The 19,677-nt window shown below is 45.9% G+C and overlaps 1 protein-coding gene across 1 annotated transcript in view; it reads right to left on the reverse strand.

Moving 5' to 3' along the window:
- The window catches only part of SEC63 (SEC63 homolog, protein translocation regulator), a 33,304-nt gene extending 21,564 nt beyond the window's left edge, over positions 1-11,740 (reverse strand). Inside the window, exons 1-2 of the mRNA XM_029047143.2 lie at positions 11,589-11,740; positions 703-802 (exon numbers count right to left, since the gene is read on the reverse strand). Of these exons, the coding sequence (XP_028902976.1) occupies positions 703-802; positions 11,589-11,712 (224 nt within the window). The 5' untranslated portion in view covers positions 11,713-11,740. The remainder of the gene's footprint in view (positions 1-702; positions 803-11,588) is intronic.
- Positions 11,741-19,677: the final 7,937 nt, after the last annotated feature.

Consider the following 19,677-nt stretch of genomic DNA (forward strand, 5'->3'; position numbering starts at 1 on the left):
TCTTGGTAACCAATAGGCACAGGGCATTTTGGGATCTTTCCAATAAGCTCACATCTCAAAGGCAGATCAATCAATTGATAGCACTGTGCTAAACACCTGAGAAAGTACAATATCAGTTAATCAATCATACTTTTTGAGCACTTACTATATGCAGAGCACTGTACTAAGTTCTTGGGAGAGTTCAGTACAACCGAATCAGCAGTCATGTCCCCTGCCCATAACGAGCTTATAGGGGGAGACACAGGTTAACATGAATAAAATACAACTGAGTTAGGAGACACGTTCCCAGCCTACAGCGAGCTTACAGTCTAGAGGGGTAGGCAGACATTAATATACTCAAAAACCTGAGAGACGGGAGAAAAGTCCTCCGATCTCACAAATAGCCAAAACTCATCTTTGGCTTCAGCCACAGCTCTTGCGTTCAGAGAGCCGGTGACCTTTGGGGCTGTCAGAGTCTGTCAGAACCACCCAATCAGGCCCATGAGGCAAAGATTAAGAATATTTTGCTAACCCATCTCTAAAAGACCCTCCTCATGAGTGGGGGGTGGGAGGGTGGGGAGTGGTGAGCTTTCTTCTCCACTACCTCAAATTTAAGCACCAACATACACTTCAATCACTTGAAAAACCAAACTCTCATCATTAAACTCTACTTCATGCATGTAATGCTTTAAAAAGAGCCAAACAGAAAAACTGTCCACTTACTTTATTGTAGGAATTATGTTTTGTTGAGGTTTTAGTAATCGCAGGCGATACCACATGCATCTTCCGTAAACTTTTCTTATGTTTTTTAATCGAATTTGCTCTGTTAAAACAGAAGAAAAGGAACAAGTTAACTGGAAGGTTTTCATACAGCATTTCCAGTGGAAGGTCAAGCTTGCAGATATTATTAATAATAATAAAATAGTAATAATATTTGTTAAGCTCTTACTGTGTGTAAAGAACTGTTCCAAGCGCTGGGGTAGATATAAGCTAATCAGGTTAGACACAGTCCCTGTCCCACATAGGGCTCAGTCTTAATTCCCCATTTTACAGGTGAGGTAACTGAGGCACAGAGAAGTTATTACTAATAATAATAATAATAGTAGTATTTGTTAAGCTCTATGTGCCAAGCACTGTTCTAAGTACTGGGGTAGATACAAGGTAATCAGGTTGTCCCACGTGGGGCTCACAGTCTTAATCCCCATTTTATAGATGAAGTAACTGAGGCACAGAGAATTTAAGTGACTTGCCCAGGGTGCGAGCAGGGAGACAGAAAGGGGTTCAGGATGCAGAGAACATATTGACGGAAAGAATCACTGTAAGAGGACAGCAGCAAGCAGGTGAGGGACTGGGCAAGCAGAAGCTGGGGAGAGGGGGAGACTGAGCTGGGATTACTTTAAACCTAGTGAATCACTCCTTATGGATAGGAAATAGACAACAATATTGAGACTTGGGATATCGAATGAGCCCGCAAGCGAAAAAATTTAAAACCACAGCTTAGGGTAGAGTGCCACTACCCTTTGACTGATCTGCTGGAAAGAGGGAGAATGATTCAACTGCATGTTTTTGCCGAGGGGAAGTCTACATGCTGGCTTTCTCTCAATCCTGGGCTTCAAGATGTAGTCTCCCAGATAGTCTCCCATTCCAACACTTCCAGGCCAAACTTCCTTATCTTGAAACCCCGACTTGTGCTCAGAAATTCTTTAAGGACAGATTTACTTCAAAGAAATAAGTGGTCTCAAAGAATAGTCTGATTACAAAGAAAAGATATTCTCTTTCTCCACCACCTCACATTTAAATCAGAGATTTGGCTCTTGGGGGATTTGTAATTTCAGCTTTTGAAGACACCCACGACTCCCAAAATTTGTGGGCAGGTGTGAGAGCACTGCAGAGTCAAAATGAAAACTGAGTGAAATGGCAAATGGATGAAGCTGCCATTCTGTGTGGCTAGACTGTATGCCCCTTGTGGGCAGGGAACATGTCCTCCAAACCTGTTATACTATACACTACCAAGCACTTTTAATAGAGTGCTCTGCACACAGTAAGAACTCAATAAATATGACTGATTGGATTTCAGTTGCTTCTCTCTCTCCCTTGGAAGCCTACAGAAATGTTTCATTCAATCAATTGAACAAATTGGTTCAATTGGTTCTGAACAAATCATGCCACCCCCACCTCACAGCCAACCAATGATTCACTCTGTGCTCCTTAGCAGTTGCTGAGCGCGGAATGTTTTTATGGGAGTACTGCAGACACCCCAAGTGCAAAGAGTTCGACAATCTAGTTCTCAAAAAAAAAAGGACTGCAATTTTTTTTTTTTATGGGCCTTTCTGAGAATCTGCTATTAAGGGACAAGGGCATCTGTCTGGGATCTCAAATCTTCACTCACTCTGATTCACCACACCTAAGATCTCACTGAGACCTTTTCAGTGTAGCAGGCTACCTGTGAACAGTACTTTTGTATGGAAAACTTAAGTAAGAAGACCTGAAATTGGGGAAGTTATCATTTTCTATTGCTTCAATAGAAAATTACTCAGTAAAGGAATCACACTGCTGGGTGGCTGGTGAACTGAAAATACAAGCCCTGGCTTTGTTATGCTCCTGGGTGTCCTCAACTTTATTAAAAATAATCTGTGTGATTTGTCTTTCCTGGGAGGAACAAAAAATCTGCAGAAGCTCACGGTCTACTCTTACAGGGGAGAAAATGAATCCCAGCAATTCTTTCAAGCAGCACATTTTGAGCAGCCTAGGCATGAGGGCAGGGAGGTACAGACCTTAGTTCCAAACCCAACCCTGTTATGAACGATACAGCCAGAGTCTTGACCCCTGTCCCCTACACCCCAGAGGGATGCTGGAAAAATACATGAAAGTCTCTTCTGAACATTTAAATCACTAGAAAAACACAATGGTACTTCCTGGATTCCTCTATCAAGTGTAATGCAATGCTCTAAGTGCTTGGAAAAGCACAACAGAAGCATAAGACAGGGTCCCCTGCTCTCCACTTGTCTACAAGCCAATGGTGAAGACTGATACCCAAAAGTATTTAGAAACAATGGGAGCGGAAGACAGGGAGAGGCTCCAATAGGAAGTAGAGAGCCTGTGCCAGGATGAAATCTGCAAAGCACGGAATATTCAGATAAAAGAGTGCCGAGGATGGGGTGGAGACTATGTGAGTGGGCTGAGGCCGGCAGTGAGGCAGATGGAACTTGAAGGGCTACTGTCAAGCTCTCCTCCACATCTAAGATTACCCCGTATTTCTTAGGCAGCAGTCACACCCCCCGCTACCCCGACAGACAAGGGAACACAGACGGAACATTTTTCGAGACAGTCAGCCTGTCGCCAGGATGTTCTTCCATAAGAAAAGCCATCACTACCCATGTCAGTTGACACTAGAATAGTTTGCTCTGCCTGCTCAGGAACTCTGGAAATGGGACCTGGAGTCTTGAAAATACTCCAGCTGGCAACATTTCCTATAGACAAGTAATGTAGGGGGTTTGTAATTAGCAGTAACAGTGCTTGTGGAATGTCCTCTGGGAACAATGTGCCATACCAAGCTCTTGGGAAAGTACAGAGATGCTGCCTGCCTTGGAGTAGCTTACTCTCTGCTTACTTCATCCTTGAACTTGGATTTGCTCTCTTTATCCTCCCCCCCTCAGCCCCACACCACTTGCGCATCTATCCATAATTTCTTTATATTAATGCTTATCTCCCCCTATAGACTGCAAGCTCATTGTGGGCAGGGAACCTGTCTGCCAACTCTATTATACTGACCCCTCCCAAGCGCTTAGTACAGTGCTCTGCACATAGTATGTGCTCAATAAATACCACTGATTGATTGACTGACACTAATCAGTTCTTCAGGACAGCAATCCTGTGAACTGCCAGGCCTAAGAATGATGATGATATTTGTTAAGCGCTTACTATGTGCCAGGCATTGTAGTAAGCACTGAGGTGGATACAAGCAAATCGAGTTGGACAGTCCCTGTCCCATGTGGGGCTCACAGTCTCAATCCCTTTTACAGATGAGGTACCTGATGCACAGAGAAGTGAAGTGGTTTGCCCAAGGTCACCCCGCAGGCAAGTGGCGGAGCCAGGATTAGAACCCATGACCTTCTTACTCCCAGGCCCATGCTCTATCCACTATGCTATGAACAAAACTGAGTCTCAAATGAGACCACATGCCCAAATGGCCGGCATCTCCGATTCCCTGGCGGCTTTTCCTTTGCCTGGTTCCCTGCTCCATTCGCATAGTCAAGACACTTATTGCTCTTCTATGGACATTAACCTGCCTTCTTAGGTGCTTAAATCAAATCAATCAATGGCATTTATTGAGCACTCAATGTGTGCAGACCACTGTACCGAGTGCTTAGGAAAGTACAATACAGTGGAGGTGGTGGGCACAATCTCTGCCCACACAGAGTTTACAGTATAAGAGGGGTCCAAAGCTAAGTGAGTTTCTCTAGGCCTAACTCCCAGAATCTTTCTGAGGACATCGGAATGGCAGACTATTAGAGGAGTGAGTCTCCTCCAAAAAAATTTCTTGATTCCAAATCCTCCAATGAACTGAATAAATTCAGTCCCTCTCTTCTCCCCTTCAGTTTTGAATTTACAGACTTGATTGTGACATCAGCCTAAACAAAAGTTACTATTGAAGGATGTTCTAGAGAGGGAAAGTGGAGGGGAATGAACAACTTAATATTTTCCGCTAATAAAATACATTCCTGCTTTAAATTCTCTTAGTTGATTGAACCACAGGAAGCTGTGAGGGCTTGAGTTGGGAGAATAGGACCTGGGGAGAAGAATGCCAGCAAAGACCAGAGTGTAACAGAGCGATTCATATGTGAGAAGCAGCTTGGTCTAATAGAACTACTCCAGGCCTGGGAGTTGGCAGACCTGGGTTTAATCCAGCTCTTGCCTGCTGCCTGACTTCGGGCACGTTGATTCACTGCTCTGTGCCTCAAGTCTCCCAATACAAAAAAGGCATATGCAATATGCAAAATAACTGTTCTTGCTTCGACTTAGACTTTGAGCCCCAAATGGAACGGGTATCTAACCCAGAACTTAGTATTCATTCATTCATTCATTTTTATTGAGCTCTTGCTGTGTGCACAGCACTGTATTAAACGCTTGGAAAGTACAAAGAAACTACTTCAACACCACAATTATTAGTCTTATAGCCTAAGGGATGGATTGAAAGCCTTATTAAGATCATGTCTCCAAGAGGCCTTCCCCAGTTAAGCCCTGTTTTCCCTGGCAGCTTTTCCTTTCTGCATCGTCTAGGCACTTGGATCTGTGACCTTTGGGCATTTGATATTCGCTCCACCCTCAGCCCCACAGCACTTCATGTGCATACCTATAAATTATATATCATGAATTATTTATATTAATGTCTATCTCCCTTTCTAGGCTGTAAGCTTATTGTGGACAGGGAGCATGTTTACCAACTCTGTGATACTCTACTCTCCCAAGCACTCAGCACAGTGTGCTACACACAGTAAGTACTCCAACACCACTAACGGTGGTGGTGATGACGATGATGACTGAAACGCTTCAAAAAGAATACAAGGATAGACCCAACACAATAACTGACAGCTTGACAGAAGGTAACCTGAAATTATCAAGAAAACTAAAGCTTTTCCACACACCCCCGTGGCTTTCCCTGAACAAACTGTGTTTATGATCCCCACAAAGTTCTAGATCAATCATTGGTATTTACTGAACACTTACTACGTGCACTGCACCAAGCTCCTGGGAGGGTATGACCTAACAGTTGGTAGACATATTCCCACCCCACAAAGGAGCCCACAGTCTAGAGGTTATTAAAGATCCCGAGCCAAATATGCCACTCAGTGTCTCCCGGTAAGGACGATGGACAAGACCACATCCAGCGCTTGCAGTTACTCCAGGTCCAGAGCCTTCTGCTCACTCCAACTTGTTAGAAGATGAATGGCGGCAAATGATAATTCCAAAATACCCTTCCTGAAAGCTTGGTGAACTCATCTTTTTTCCATGTCTTTCCAATGCACAGTTTCTCTTCTGCTAGAGTTTGCCCTTCTTTGAGAAACTGCCCAGTCAACTTACTTCATAAATAACCTGGTGGCTGTTTACCAGAACAGGGTAAACGGGACTCTCGGCCACCCCAAATGAGCATTTGCCACAACTACCCTCCACATACCAGATTAGACAAAACCTCAACCGTGGAGCAACTGCATTTATGACCCTCCTTGAGTCAAGAAGAGTTTAACTCATGTTTCCGACCTGGCAGGGATTTTGAGGTCTGGGGCAAACTATTAGCCTCTAGAAATTTCAATTTCCCTGTTTTGTGCCAAGGGTGCTAAAGAGTTTTTAATGTGCCTGGGAGCCTATTACAAAACACTGAATCTGGGTGACAACAAAAAATAACTTGGTCCCCTTGGAAACTTGAGGTTTAATCTGCCACTGGGAACAGAAATCCGGGTCTGACGGTTATCTATATTTGATAATGCATTTAACCTCCTATTGAAAAGAGCTTTTGTTACATATGTAGTCCTTGGGAAGATAAAAAAGAATCCAGGGAGCAGGGACATAAATCCATTTCAATTTATATCCTTGAACACATCTTGCTCTCAATGAACATTCCTTATTTGGTATTAAAAAAATCAAAATTAGGTCAGTCATAGCCAGTCCCTACACCATCCTGAATTATAATAGCCTTCTAAATGCATCAAAACCAATAGCATCCTGTGTGCTGCTTTACTTAGAAATTATCTTAATGCAAATTTTATTGTGCAAACTAACTCATACAACTGCCCAGGTCAACTATTTGGGGACATTAAGTTAGGCTCACGGTCATCGTGACATTCACATTAAGTTAGGCTCAAGATCAGTGTGGTATTCACTACTGCAGTGAATGGATCATTGTCACAATGGCCCAGAACTCTACTGTACATAGCGAAAGATCGCAAGTCCCATCAGTCCATTTTCACAGCTTTGAAAATTCAATTTTAAACCGTCTTTTGTCCGTCGCGAGGCCTTGCCACAGGCAACACCCAGTGCACCACAGAAAGTCTGTTTTTCCATCTGAGGGGCAGGGACATGTCGAGCTGTCTGCAGCCTTGCCACAAAGTGAAAGTTGGGGCTGCAGCACAAGGGTCAAGGGTGTGAGGGAGTGGAGCAGAGCAGGAGTAAGAACAGAGACATCCTTGGCAAGACTGGCCAACCACTTTCCAGCCCTTCCCCACTCACAATCGACAGGCTGAAGAGCTATCAAGTTTAGGGCCAGTTCTTAGAAGTGGTGAATGCAAAAGATGAAGTGTGTAGGGGATGTGGGGGGAGGAAAAGAGGGCAAACCCACAAATGGAGCAATACTAACATCATTTTACAAACTGATGTGCAAACACCAAGATCTTACAACAGCCTGAAGAACACTTCAAATTCAGATGAAATGGTGACGTCTCTGAAATGAGTGAGGCTTCTCTAGGCAGGATCCTAACTCCACTATGAAAGCAATGGAGTCATGGGTGAAAATACTCCACACACCTTCCCTAGTCATGTCATCCCAGCAGCCGCTTCTAGCCACTGCAAATTTATTTTTGCCCCTCCTAAGCACTTGTGTCTATATGTATATAAATACTTCTATCTGACTCCTTCATTAGAACATAAGCTCCTCCTTGTAAGCAGGAAAGGTGTGCTGGGCTTCTCATGTATTTTCCTAAAGGTTTGATGTAGTATATTGCACCCAGTGGGCACTCAATACCACTATTACTCACAATACTTACTATTATTATCATTGTTAAATTTGTTAAGTGCTTACTGGTTGCCAAACACTAGGGCAGGTACGAGATAATGAGGTTTGGACACAGTCCTTGTCCTACAAGTGCCTCAAAGTCTAAGTAAGGGGGGAGAAAAGGAATTGACTTTCTATTTTACAGATAAGGAAGCTAAGGCAAGGAAAAGGGAATTGGCTTGCTCAAAGTCCCACAGAAGGTAGGTGACTGAGCCAGGATTAGAAACCGGGTCCTTGCTCTATCCATTAGGCCACGTTGCTTCTACTCCTACTGCTGCAAGTGCTCCACAAGAGCAAGTCAACTTGGACATAAGAAGGTGGACAACACCTGTACCAGCATCTGCCCAACTTCAAAAACTTCAATTCTACTGTATTCTCCCCCAAGGATCTAGTATAGTCCTCTAGACTGTAAATTCGTTATGGGCAGGGAAAGTGTCTGCTAATTCTTATATCATACAGTGCTCTGCTCATAGTAAGTGCTCAATAAATTCCACTGATCGATTGCTCTGCTCACCGAATATGCTCAATTAATATTACCGACTGCTTTCCTTCCATCACTCATATCTCATCACCATGCACAGGAAACTGACAAGATTCTGAACCCAGCAGTACTAATAATGTTAAGTGTTTACTGTGTGCAGAGCATTATACTAAAAGCTGGGAAAGAGACACATTTGGGAATCAGATGCTGACCTTGTCCCATCCCCGGCTTCTCCTTGCCTCCCAGTGCCCAGGTTTGCATTTACTCCTTGCACAAAGGAATAACAGTCTAAAATTCTGTTTCCATATATTGGCCAGGGCAGGAGGAAGCCATTAAGACTAGCTTCTTTAGAGAAGCCTTTTCACTTAGTTATTATATGAATCTTATTAACTAGACTGGTCTAGAAGACATGGCCTTTAATTCTAAATTTGATTTCAGTTCTTTTATGGAACTCAGAATTCCACACATGGCTCGCTGTCTTGACAGTCTGTTTCTGATGTGAATCACAGCTCCCCACCGTCATGCCTCTAACACGGTGGAAAACATGTGCGGCCTAGATATGCATTGGACTTTTTTTCAAATCATACTAATGGAAGCACAGCACTACTTTTAGCTGAAAAATCTTGCACACAGCATTTTTGTTATGCCTGTTTACTTATATTGTTGTCTCCCCCTCTCTAGACCATTAGCCCATTGTGGGCAGGGACTGTCTCTACTGCTGTATTGTACTTTCCGAGCGCTTAATACAGTGCTCTGCACACCATAAGTGCTCAGTAACTGTGATTGAATTGAATAGTTTTTGTCACAAAGGTTCCATAGAGGAACGTTCGGTGCCTCATCACTCTTTGAGGGATCCCTTCACCTGCCATATGTCCTGGTAGAGGGCCACAAATGGGATTAAGCCCAATACCAACTAAAAGTTAAAGCCTTCCTAAAGAACCATAGGCCACGCGTCTTTTCCGGCACGAAATCCTTAGATCAAACAATGAGCTCTCTCAAAATCACTAAAGGGACAGTTAAGACGGGTATGACAACCCACATCATGAAGTTTACGAAGTTAATCAGAGTTAATTAATTTTCTCCTACTACACCAAGAAAACGGTGGGAGGGGAAAGGACGGGCCGATTTTGTCAGGTCGTGGAAAAAACCCCGAGGGCGCTTCAATGGCAGCGGCCTCCTGGATCAACAAGAGGTCCGGGAACCCACTGGGAAAATGAAAGTGCAGGGAGAAGCAGCGGGGCTTAGTGCAAGGGGCCCAGCCTTGGCAGCCAGAGAAAGTGGGTTCTCATAATCCCGGCTCCACCACTTGGGCCACTTCACTTCTCTGGGCCTCAGTGATATCATCTGTAAAATGGGGATTCATTCAATCATTTATTGAGCCGTGACAGCTCCCCAGTTTCCCTCTGCTCCTCCTCCCCCTCCCCACCCGCCCTCTGCTCTTTCCCCTTCCCCTCAAACTGTCCTTATTTGTATATGTTATTTATTACCCTATTTATTTTGTCAACTAGGTATATAATAATGATAATGGCATTTGTTAAGCGCTTACTATGTGCAAAGCACTGTTCTAAGCGTTGGGGAAGGTACAAGGTGATCAGGTTGTCCCGCATGGGGCTCACAGCCTTAATCCCCATTTTACAGATGGGGTAACAGAGGCACAGAGAAGTTAAGTGCCTTACCCAAAGTCACGCTGCTGACAAGTGGCTGAGCCGGAATTCAAACCCATGACCTCTAAGCTCTCAAGCCCGGGCTCTTTCCACTGAGCTACACTGCTTCTCTACATGATTCTATTTCTCTTGATGAGCTTGTCTTGTTTTTGTTTTGTTCTCTTTTGCCTTGCTGTCCGCCTCCCCGGTTTAGACTGCAAGCCTGTCGTTGGGGAGGGATGGTCTCTATCTGTGGCCTGAATTGTCCATTCCAAGCGCTTAGTGCAGTGCTCTGCACACCGTAAGCGCTCAATAAATACTACTGAATGAACTGAGAACTATGTGCAGAGTACAGTGCTCTGCACATCCTAAGGACTCAATAAATACTGCTGAATGAATGAACTGAGCGTGATGTGCAGAGCACTGGACTAAGCGCTTGGAATGGACAATTCGGCCACAGATAGAGACCATCCTGGCCGAATGATGGGCTCGAGAGCCCCTTATGGGACAATCTGATTACCCCGGTATGGGATAACCCTACCCCCAGTGCTTAGAAAAGTGCTGGGTCCATAGTAGGCGCTCAGCAAATACCATAATATTCATTCAATAGTATTTATTGAGCGCTTCCTATGGACACAGCACTGTACTAAGCGCTTGGAACGTACAATTCGGCAACAGATAGAGACGGGCTTACAGTCTAATTGGGGGAGACAGACAGGCAAAAACAAGACAATAATAATGTTGGTATTTGTTAAGCGCTATGTGCAAGGCACTGTTCTAAGCGCTGGGGGAGATACAGGGTAATCGGGTTGCCCCATATGAGGCTCACAGTTAAAGCCCATTTTACAGATGAGGAAACTGAGGCACAGAGAAATCAAGCGACTTGCCCACAGTCACACAGCTGACAAGTGGCAGAGCCGGGATTCGAACCCATGATCTCTGACTCCCGAGCCCGGGCTCTTTCCACTGAGCCACGCTGCTTCTCTAACTTAATCGCAATAGAGATAAGGGGATGGACACTTCATTAACAAAATGAATAGGGTCATAAAAATATAGACAGATGAGCACAGTGCTGAGGGGAAGGGGAGGAGCAGAGGGAAAGGCGGCTTAGCGGAGGGGAAGAGAGAGCAGAGGGAATAGGGGAAGCTCAGTCTGGGAAGGCCTCTTGGAGGAGGTGAGCTCTCAATAATAACAGTACTATAATAATAATAGTAAGGGAGCCGCCCAGGGCAGATCTCCGGCTCGGCGGGGCAAGGGAACGACGACGGAACTTGTAGGCCAACAGCCGCAGCGGGGGGAGGAAGGGGGCGATGAGTTGGGCCCCAACGGAGCATTCATTCGTTCAGTAGTATTTATTGAGCGCCTACTATGTGCAGAGCACTGGACTAAGCGCTTGGCACGGACAATTGGGCAACAGAGAGAGACCATCGCTGCCCACTGCCGGACTCACAGTCTAGTCGGGGGAGCAGGAGGGAAGGACCGGCGGCGGGGTGGAGCGGGAGCCCGGGCGGGAGGCACACAAAGGGAGGGGGGGGGGAGAGAGGGGAGGGAACGTCCGGTCCCGGGGCGGGCGGCCTGGAGGAGGAGGACTGCAGGAGGAGGGAGGCCAGCGCCGCCCGGGCCGAGCCGGGCCGGGCCGGACCGGGCCGACGAAGCCAGCGGAGGGCAGCTAGGCCCCGCCCCGCCCCGCCCGATCCGGGGACGGGGAGCGCGGACTCACCGGCGTTTTGGTCCCGAGGCCAGAGGTAGTAAGTGGCCGGGATGACGATGAGCCCCACGAACGACGTGAGGAAGTAGAAAAAGGTGTTCCCGCTGTCATCGTACTGGAACTGCTGCCCGGCCATTGCCGCCGCCGCCGCCGCCGCCGCCGCCCCCTCCCCTTCCACATGAAAAGACACGACGCCGACGTCATTCTCGCGAGAACGGCGCTCCTCTCGCGAGAACTAACCCTCCCTCCCCCCCTCCCTCCTCTGGGCGACGTGGCGTGACGTGACCTTACGGCCCCCTCAGGCCCACCCGTTGGGCCTGGGCGACGGCCTCCTCAACTCTAGAATACTGTTGGTATTCGTTAAGCGCTTATTATGTGCAGAGCACTGTTCTAAGCGCTGGGGCAGATACAGGGTCATCAGGCTGTCCCACGTGAGGCTCCCAGGCTTCATCCCCATTTTCCAGATGAGGAAACGGAGGCCATGAAAAGTGAAGTGACTTGCCCACGGTCACACAGCTGACAAGTGGCAGAGCCGGGATTTAATAATAATAATAATAATAATGTTGGTATTTGTTAAGCACTTACTATGTGCAGAGAACTATTCCAAGCGCTGGGGGAGATACGGGGTCATCAGGTTGTCTCACGGGAGGCTCACAGTTAATCCCCATTTTACAGATGAGGGAACTGAGACCCAGAGAAATGAAGTGACTTGCCCACAGTCACACAGCTGATAAGTGGCAGAGCCGGGATTCGAACCCATGACCTCTGACTCCCAAGCCCGGGGTCTTTCCACGAAATAATAGTGACGGGCTTTGTTAGGCGCTTAGTATGTGTCAAGTACTGGTCCAACCGCTGGGGTGGATGCAAGCTGGTCACATTGGATACAGCTCCTATCCCATGTGGGGCTCAAACTCTTAATCCCCATTTTATAGATGAGGTAACTGAGACACAGAAGTGACTTGCCCAAGGTCACACAGCAGACTAGTCGGGGAGTGGGGATTAGAACCCAGGTCCTTCTGACTCCCGGGCCTGTGGTCTATCCACTAGGCCATCCTGGGGGGCTTGGTGCACAAACCCCACCTAACTTCTTTCCCTGGAGATCAACTCCCGGTGAACAGGCCCCACACAACCTCTGACGCTGCCAAGGTGGCCCTGGAGTACCAGCCCCATCTGACCCTTACCCCTTTGAAGATGGTCCTGGGCATACAAATTACTGTGCCTGTTGGTATAGCACACCCCACGCAACCAGTGTTTACTGAGCGCCTACCTTGTGCAGAGCATTGTTGGAAGCATCTTGAGAGCTTACGGGTATGTGAACTATCCCCACCGAATCACCTAGCATTTATGAACACCCTCCTTAGCACTCATGTATAACAACCTACCCAAAGGCTTGAGAACAGTGCTTGACACAAACTGCTTAAATACATTAAATTCCACTACTCTTATTATTATTATTATTATTCCCCTTTGTGGTTAGAGAACATGTCACTTCATTATTTTGGACTTCAAGTACCAAGTACAGTGCACCACATCAAGTGGGCAATCAATAAATGGTTTACTTCAGCGGCGATGTCACCCTATACTGAATTACTACAATTCTGACCTTCAGGTACAAATTAGACCAATCTTTAATTATTTGGCTGAAATGATGTGGGTACGGAATAAGCATTTCTTGGTTTAAAGATCTGAAATCAGTCCTAAATTATGTTTACTGCTAACTCCCTCTCCGTTTTTCCAATCTTTAGTAGTGAAACTGCAATATGCTTTAAGGACCAATGTACACATATAAACTGACCCTATAAAAGAGTTCCTCAGGTCTGCAATCTGGGAATCAAGTGGAATGTAAATGTTAACTATGCCCCCTTTTTTCAATCTGTGAGTAGTTCTGATTGTAAATGTCAATTACCCTCATCCACCTTTTCAGTAAGTGATCTGCAAGATTGCCCCTCTTGAATGATGCAGACAATGTCATATTCGTAACTTTGATCTTCCTCATTATAGCCTCTAGGTCTTTATTGACTACTGTATAATACCATATGAATTATTTCCTACGCTCGATTTTGCTGATGAAGATGCAAGTCACAGGATAATTGATCTAATTAGTGCCTAACAGTCACAGATTCTCAAAGTCCATATGAATTTGACAATTGTGGGTGAAAAGTGGGTTGAGGCCACATGCAAGTGGACAAAATGGCTGCTGGTTGTGGCTTGGCTGTAAATGAACAACTAATGCCCCAGAAGGCCATTTTACAAAGTCTTCTATCTCTGATGGCTGTAATCAATTATTAGCATTTATAGAGTGCTTACTGTGTGCAGACCACTAATCCAACCTAATTAGCTTGTATCTACCCCAGTAACTGGCACATAGTAAGCACTTATCAAATACCATTCAGAAAGTCTCAGAAAAAAAAAAAAACACAACAAATTGCCTTGGTTCCAAATCCAAGGCATCATATGGGCCCGTATCATCCATAGGTCTGAATGTCTCCCAGACAAAAGGCTCTTCATCATTTGAACTTGGATGTCATCAGCATGGGATGCTGACAGCTGGTTTGGTGGGGAAGACTGACCCAGAATAACCCAGCGGGACACTGGCCACTCCTGATTGTTCTCTCCAACAGAGTGTGGACAGTCGCCTGGATCTTTGCCATTCTGCTCTTGCCTCACATGGGCACCCAAGGCAAATTACAACTTCCCCAAGCCCCAGCCTCAACAGCCCTAAGATGTGGGAGGGGTTGGGGGAGGGCCAGGGGGAGGAGAAAGAGAAGTTGTGGAGAAAAGCTGTGTTTGAGGGTATTGGGAAAGTGATTGTAATTAAGTTGCAATGAGCCTGGCCCCAGAAAGAAAGAGCTTCATAAATGTTAAACAAACAGCTGAGGTTGTTGGCCGGTTCAACAGGTTGCACTGTTTCTCAGGGGTTGATGAAGTAATTATGGAACAGGCTAGTTAAGGAGCATTTCAAACATGGAACTTTATACCTTAGTTTCTATCACTATTATGGGCAGAATATCGGGTCTTGCTATCAAGGAGTTTGTTCCCCCAGGATATTGTGCAAAGAAATCAGTCTATCGAGGGTATTTACTGAGCACCTACTTTCTCACCCCCAACTCAATCAAAACAGAAGCCCAGATTTCTCCAAAGGGCAAGAAAATCTGAAGACTTTGCTGGCCTGGTGAAAACAGGGTGTCAGGTTTCAGAGCAAACAAAGAGAATATCAAACTAAGGAAGAGGACAACAGGAACTTGCTAGAAATAAAATACATCAGGCAGGAAAAGAGACACCCAATTAACTCAAGTACAGGGGTGACACCCCAGTGAACCAGACTTCAGGAAATAGGTGATACTTTTGCCCTGAAACTCATTCATTCAATAGTATTTATTGAGCGCTTACTATGTGCAGAGCACTTTACTAAGCGCTTGGGATGAACAAGTCGGCAACAGATAGAGACAGTCCCTGCCGTTTGACGGGCATACAGTCTAATCGGGGGAGACGGACAGACAAGAACAATGGCAATAAATAGAGTCAAGGGGAAGAACATCTCGTAAAAACAATGGCAACTAAATAGAATCGAGGCGATGTACAATTCATTAACAAAATAAATAGGGTAACGAAAATATATACCGTTGAGCGGAGTACAGTGCTGTGGGGATGGGAAGGGAGAGGTGGAGGAGCAGAGGGAAAAGGGGAAAAAGAGGGTTTAGCTGCGGAGAGGTAAAGGGGGGATGGCAGAGGGAGTAGAGGGAGAAGAGGAGCTCAGTCTGGGAACGCCTCTTGGAGGAGGTGAGTTTTAAGTAGGGTTTTGAAGAGGGAAAGAGAATCAGTTTGGCGGAGGTGAGGAGGGAGGGCGTTCCAGGACCGCGGGAGGACGTGACCCAGGGGTCGACGGCGGGATAGGCGAGACCGAGGGACGGCGAGGAGGTGGGCGGCAGAGGAGCGGAGCGTGCGGGGTGGGTGGTAGAAAGAGAGAAGGGAGGAGAGGTAGGAAGGGGCAAGGTGATGGAGAGCCTTGAAGCCTAGAGTGAGGAGTTTTTGTTTGGAGCGGAGGTTGATAGGCAACCACTGGAGTTGTTTAAACTCCTATCAGTTACTCCACCATTGCCTGGCACCCCGAACTCGGGGATAAAAGCTTCAAAGCAAGCATTTTCCAAGGAGCTGCTGGAGAATTCTTTAGTGCCCAGACCCACCTGGCCCTTGGAGTTCCCCGGTGGAAGTCTGTGTGTTTGTAGACTTCTCCATCACATGACAGAGGAGTGAGCATTACTGTCATGATGTCTCCCTGCTGGACTGATCAAGGGAGTATATCCAGAGCAAGGGGCGGTCACAGTCCCGGAGCAGCAGCTGCTGCTGCATTCTTAAATGGATCCATCATCTCTTCGATGGGCTAGAGTGGCTGGTCACCACCTCCACTTCTTCCACCACCACCAGACCCTGTTGCTTTCAGCAACCATGGAAGCAGGTGCTGAGTAAGTGGGAGATCAGTGAGAGGAGAGAGGGAGGAGATGGACTGGTGGGTGGGTAGGTGGACTAGTGGGTAAGGGAGAGCAGAGCTGAGCCAGAAGATTGACTCACCAAGTGCTTCACCCAGTCTGCGGGAAGGGGGCACCACCAGCCCCTCAGCTAAGAGCTGAGACACAAATGGCAGGGGGCAGGGGGCCAGGCGAGCCTGCAGGGAGACACTCAAGGGGCCAGGCTGCTGCACAGAAGCTGACAGAGGATCCTGAGGGAGAGAGGCAAAAATGAAAACAGCTTCAAGCACTGCAAACACCAAATGTGTCAGCACAATAGGGACAGTCTGGTGTCTGTGCCCAGCATGGTCATTCTGTGGGTTTGCGTATGTGGTTCCCAATGGGTCAGGGGCCTAAGTTCCACTTTTTTAAAAATCAAAACTACTGTCTTTACCAAAAAGCAGGTATCTCAGTGTCAGTCCCCCTAGTGTTCCTAGGAAAGTCCACTTTAAGCACAGAGAATGGCCAGCAGATGGCAACCAAAGAATATCAATGCTGCGCTGACACTCTTGTCCTGTCCTGCCCTGTCCTAGCACCGGTAACTGGGTCCAACACTGCCAGGGAAATCAGAACGGGTAGTCCTAGCCTCACACACTTGTTACCACCAACGCATTGTGGAACATATGCATGAGAAGCCGTGTGGTACCGTGGATGGAGCACAGGCCTGGGAGTCAGAAGGTCAGGGGTTCTAATCCCATCTCCGCCACTTGCTAGCGTGTGATCTTGGGCAAGTCACTTAAATTCTCTGTGCCTCAGCTATCTCATCCATAAAATGGGGACTGGGACTGTGTCCAACCCAATTTACTTGTATCCACCCCAGCGCTTAGTACAAGGCCTGGCATACAGTAAGTGCTTAACAAATACTCTATTATGATGATGATGATGATATACGCCCTCCCTGACACCTGCAACTCCCTCTCCCTTCACATCCAGTCCACTGCTCAATGCCTCTTGCAATCACACCTCTTTCAGGATACCTTCTCCAATTCATTTCTTCTCCCTGCAGGTCACACCCATCAGCAACTCAGCACCAGTTATTCCTTCCAGACTCATCTTACAGTTGTAAGTAGCAACTGATGTATCTTACTAATTAAACCACTTACTCATCTACCTATCCATTTCTCCTTTTCTTCTATCTGTAAATTATTTTGTGTCTTTCTCCTCTGCTAGAATGAAAGTTCTTTGAGGGCTAGGACAATGCCCCTAAAACTCTACTGTACTTTTCCAAGTGCTCAATAGAGTGCTCTGCACACAGTAGGCACTACTCAATACTATTGACTGACCATGCTAAGGGTAAAGTATGTCTGCTGTTGACCAGTGACTACTGGCAGCAGTGTGACTCCACACCTGAACTCCCCCCAACACTGATCCCCTGGGGCCCACCCTGCAGTAGAGAAGCTTTGCCTATGCCATCAGGACTCCCAACAGCCTCTGCTCTGGACCAAGATGGATTCAGATGGGGACAGCTGTGTGAGACCTTCGAGACTTTGGGAATACTGGGAAGGTGGTGGCCTAGCTATAGCTGTGACTGTTCTGACTGTGCAACTGAGTCATGAGGAGCCTGAAACCCCACTCCTTTAGCCACAATGCCCCGCTACTTCCATCATCTTCATCATCATCCTTGATTTCTAAATTTTCAGGTTCTCTCTTTTCCTTTGTGTCTTTCACCAACCCCCTCCTCCCTCTTACTACTGGATTGTGAGCCCCAAGGGGGCTAGGAATCATGTCTATCTCATCTGTGAATTTCTTTCTGAGCATGCAGTACAGTGCTTTGCAAAGACTAGTAACAATACTATTACTACTAAAATATCTTGACCACTACCCATTCGGAGAAAATTGCTGAGAAGCAGTGTGGCTTAATGGGAAGAGCATGGGCCCATATAGTCAGAAGGACCTGAGATCTAATCCTTGTTCTGCCACTTGTCTGCTATTGGACCCTGGGCAAGTCACTTAACTTCTCTGGGCCTCAGTTATCTCATCTATTAAAAAAAAATGGAGATAAAAACTGAGAGCCCCATGTGGGACATGGACTGTATCCCACCTGATTACCTTATATCTACCCCAGCACAGTGTACAGTGTCTGGAATATAGTAAGCACATAAATATTTAAAAAAAATAGCTGCAGGGTAGAGTATCACTGACAGTCACAAAGGATTATTCTTCTTGCTCCAGAGAATCCAAAAAATAATGAAAATGAAGTTCTACCCCAGAGTGCTGCCCCAACTCAGAGAGAACCCAGGAAGTATCTGGAGCAGTGCTGTGCATAAAGTAGATGCTCAACAAATACCATTCATTGATTGATTGTTGGCATAGTCCACCCCACTAAACTAGTCCAGTAACTTGACATCCACTGAAGATCATCTGTTCTTATTAGCAGCAATCTAATGGAGTTCCCCCCCCTCCATAAACAATATTTGATACCAGCTACTCTACCCTGAATTATTAAACAATTCAATCCTGTTATATGTTAGATATAACTTTATCTGAATCACTGGCTACAATGACATAGGTGGGTGGCTAGCAATTTCTTGTGTTACATTGTTTGTAGATTTGCTGCTAGTCCATTCCCTATAGTACCAATCTTTAGTGATGAAACTACAATTTGCTTTAATGTACGCAGATAATCTTCAAATAATCTGACACTGAAAAAAACCTTCAATTCTGCAATCTGAGAATAACGCTGATTGTAAATGCTAATTATGCCTCAGTTCTTCAATCTGTAAGTCTGATTGTAAATGTTAATTACCCTCTTCCATCTTCTCATAGTAGTGATCGTCTCGATTGCAGTTCTTGAGTGATGCAGATAATGCTCTGTCCATAAATTGGATGTTATCACTGATGGCCTCTAAATTTTTAGCAAATACTTTATAATACATACTATTAGAACCAATAAGGAAATACTTTTTTAATGCCCACATAATGTTATTTCCTAGGTCCTTACTCTGTGCTAAACACTGGGGTCAATACAAGACAATCCACATATTGTAAAGACTTAATTTTCAAAGTGTTATCTTTCATGTGGTTAGCACCTTACGCTAACATACATTCAGAACAGATGACAACAGAGCTCTAATATTTGCCATTATCTAATGCTAAATTGAAATGGGCTCAATCACACTATTTAAATCAGTCAAAATACTCCAGGGGTGAAGGAGAAGAGGAAGGGAGGCAGGTGTCTGAGTCCAAATAAACTAGGCAGGGAAGTGTGAGAGAGTTGCAAGTAATGGAATTTTAATGGGGCTATGGTCCAGGTGCTTTCAAAGTAAAGGAGCTAAGGACACACTCCTAAGACACTCTAAGGAGCTGCCTGTTCAACCACTGCATCAAAAAAACAGTGATCACCTCTCCTCCAAGGGAGCCAGAAAAAAGCGGCCACCGAATGGCCAATGAGACAGCTAAAGATTAAGCTTCTGGTGAGCAATGGTCTCTCCAAGAAACTCTTCAGCACCATTACAGCAGCCCTGTTGGACCGGGAAATGCCAAACACTTGATATCATAAGTAGACTGGGCCTCTGAAAATTACTTAGCAAATGTGATTGCCCCAAAAAAGTTCATTAAGTTTCTGAGACTCCTTCATGACAGCATGGCTGGGCCAT

Source organism: Ornithorhynchus anatinus, chromosome 19 (genome assembly GCF_004115215.2).
Source record: "Ornithorhynchus anatinus isolate Pmale09 chromosome 19, mOrnAna1.pri.v4, whole genome shotgun sequence".
In the NCBI taxonomy this organism is placed as follows: Eukaryota; Metazoa; Chordata; class Mammalia; order Monotremata; family Ornithorhynchidae; genus Ornithorhynchus; species Ornithorhynchus anatinus.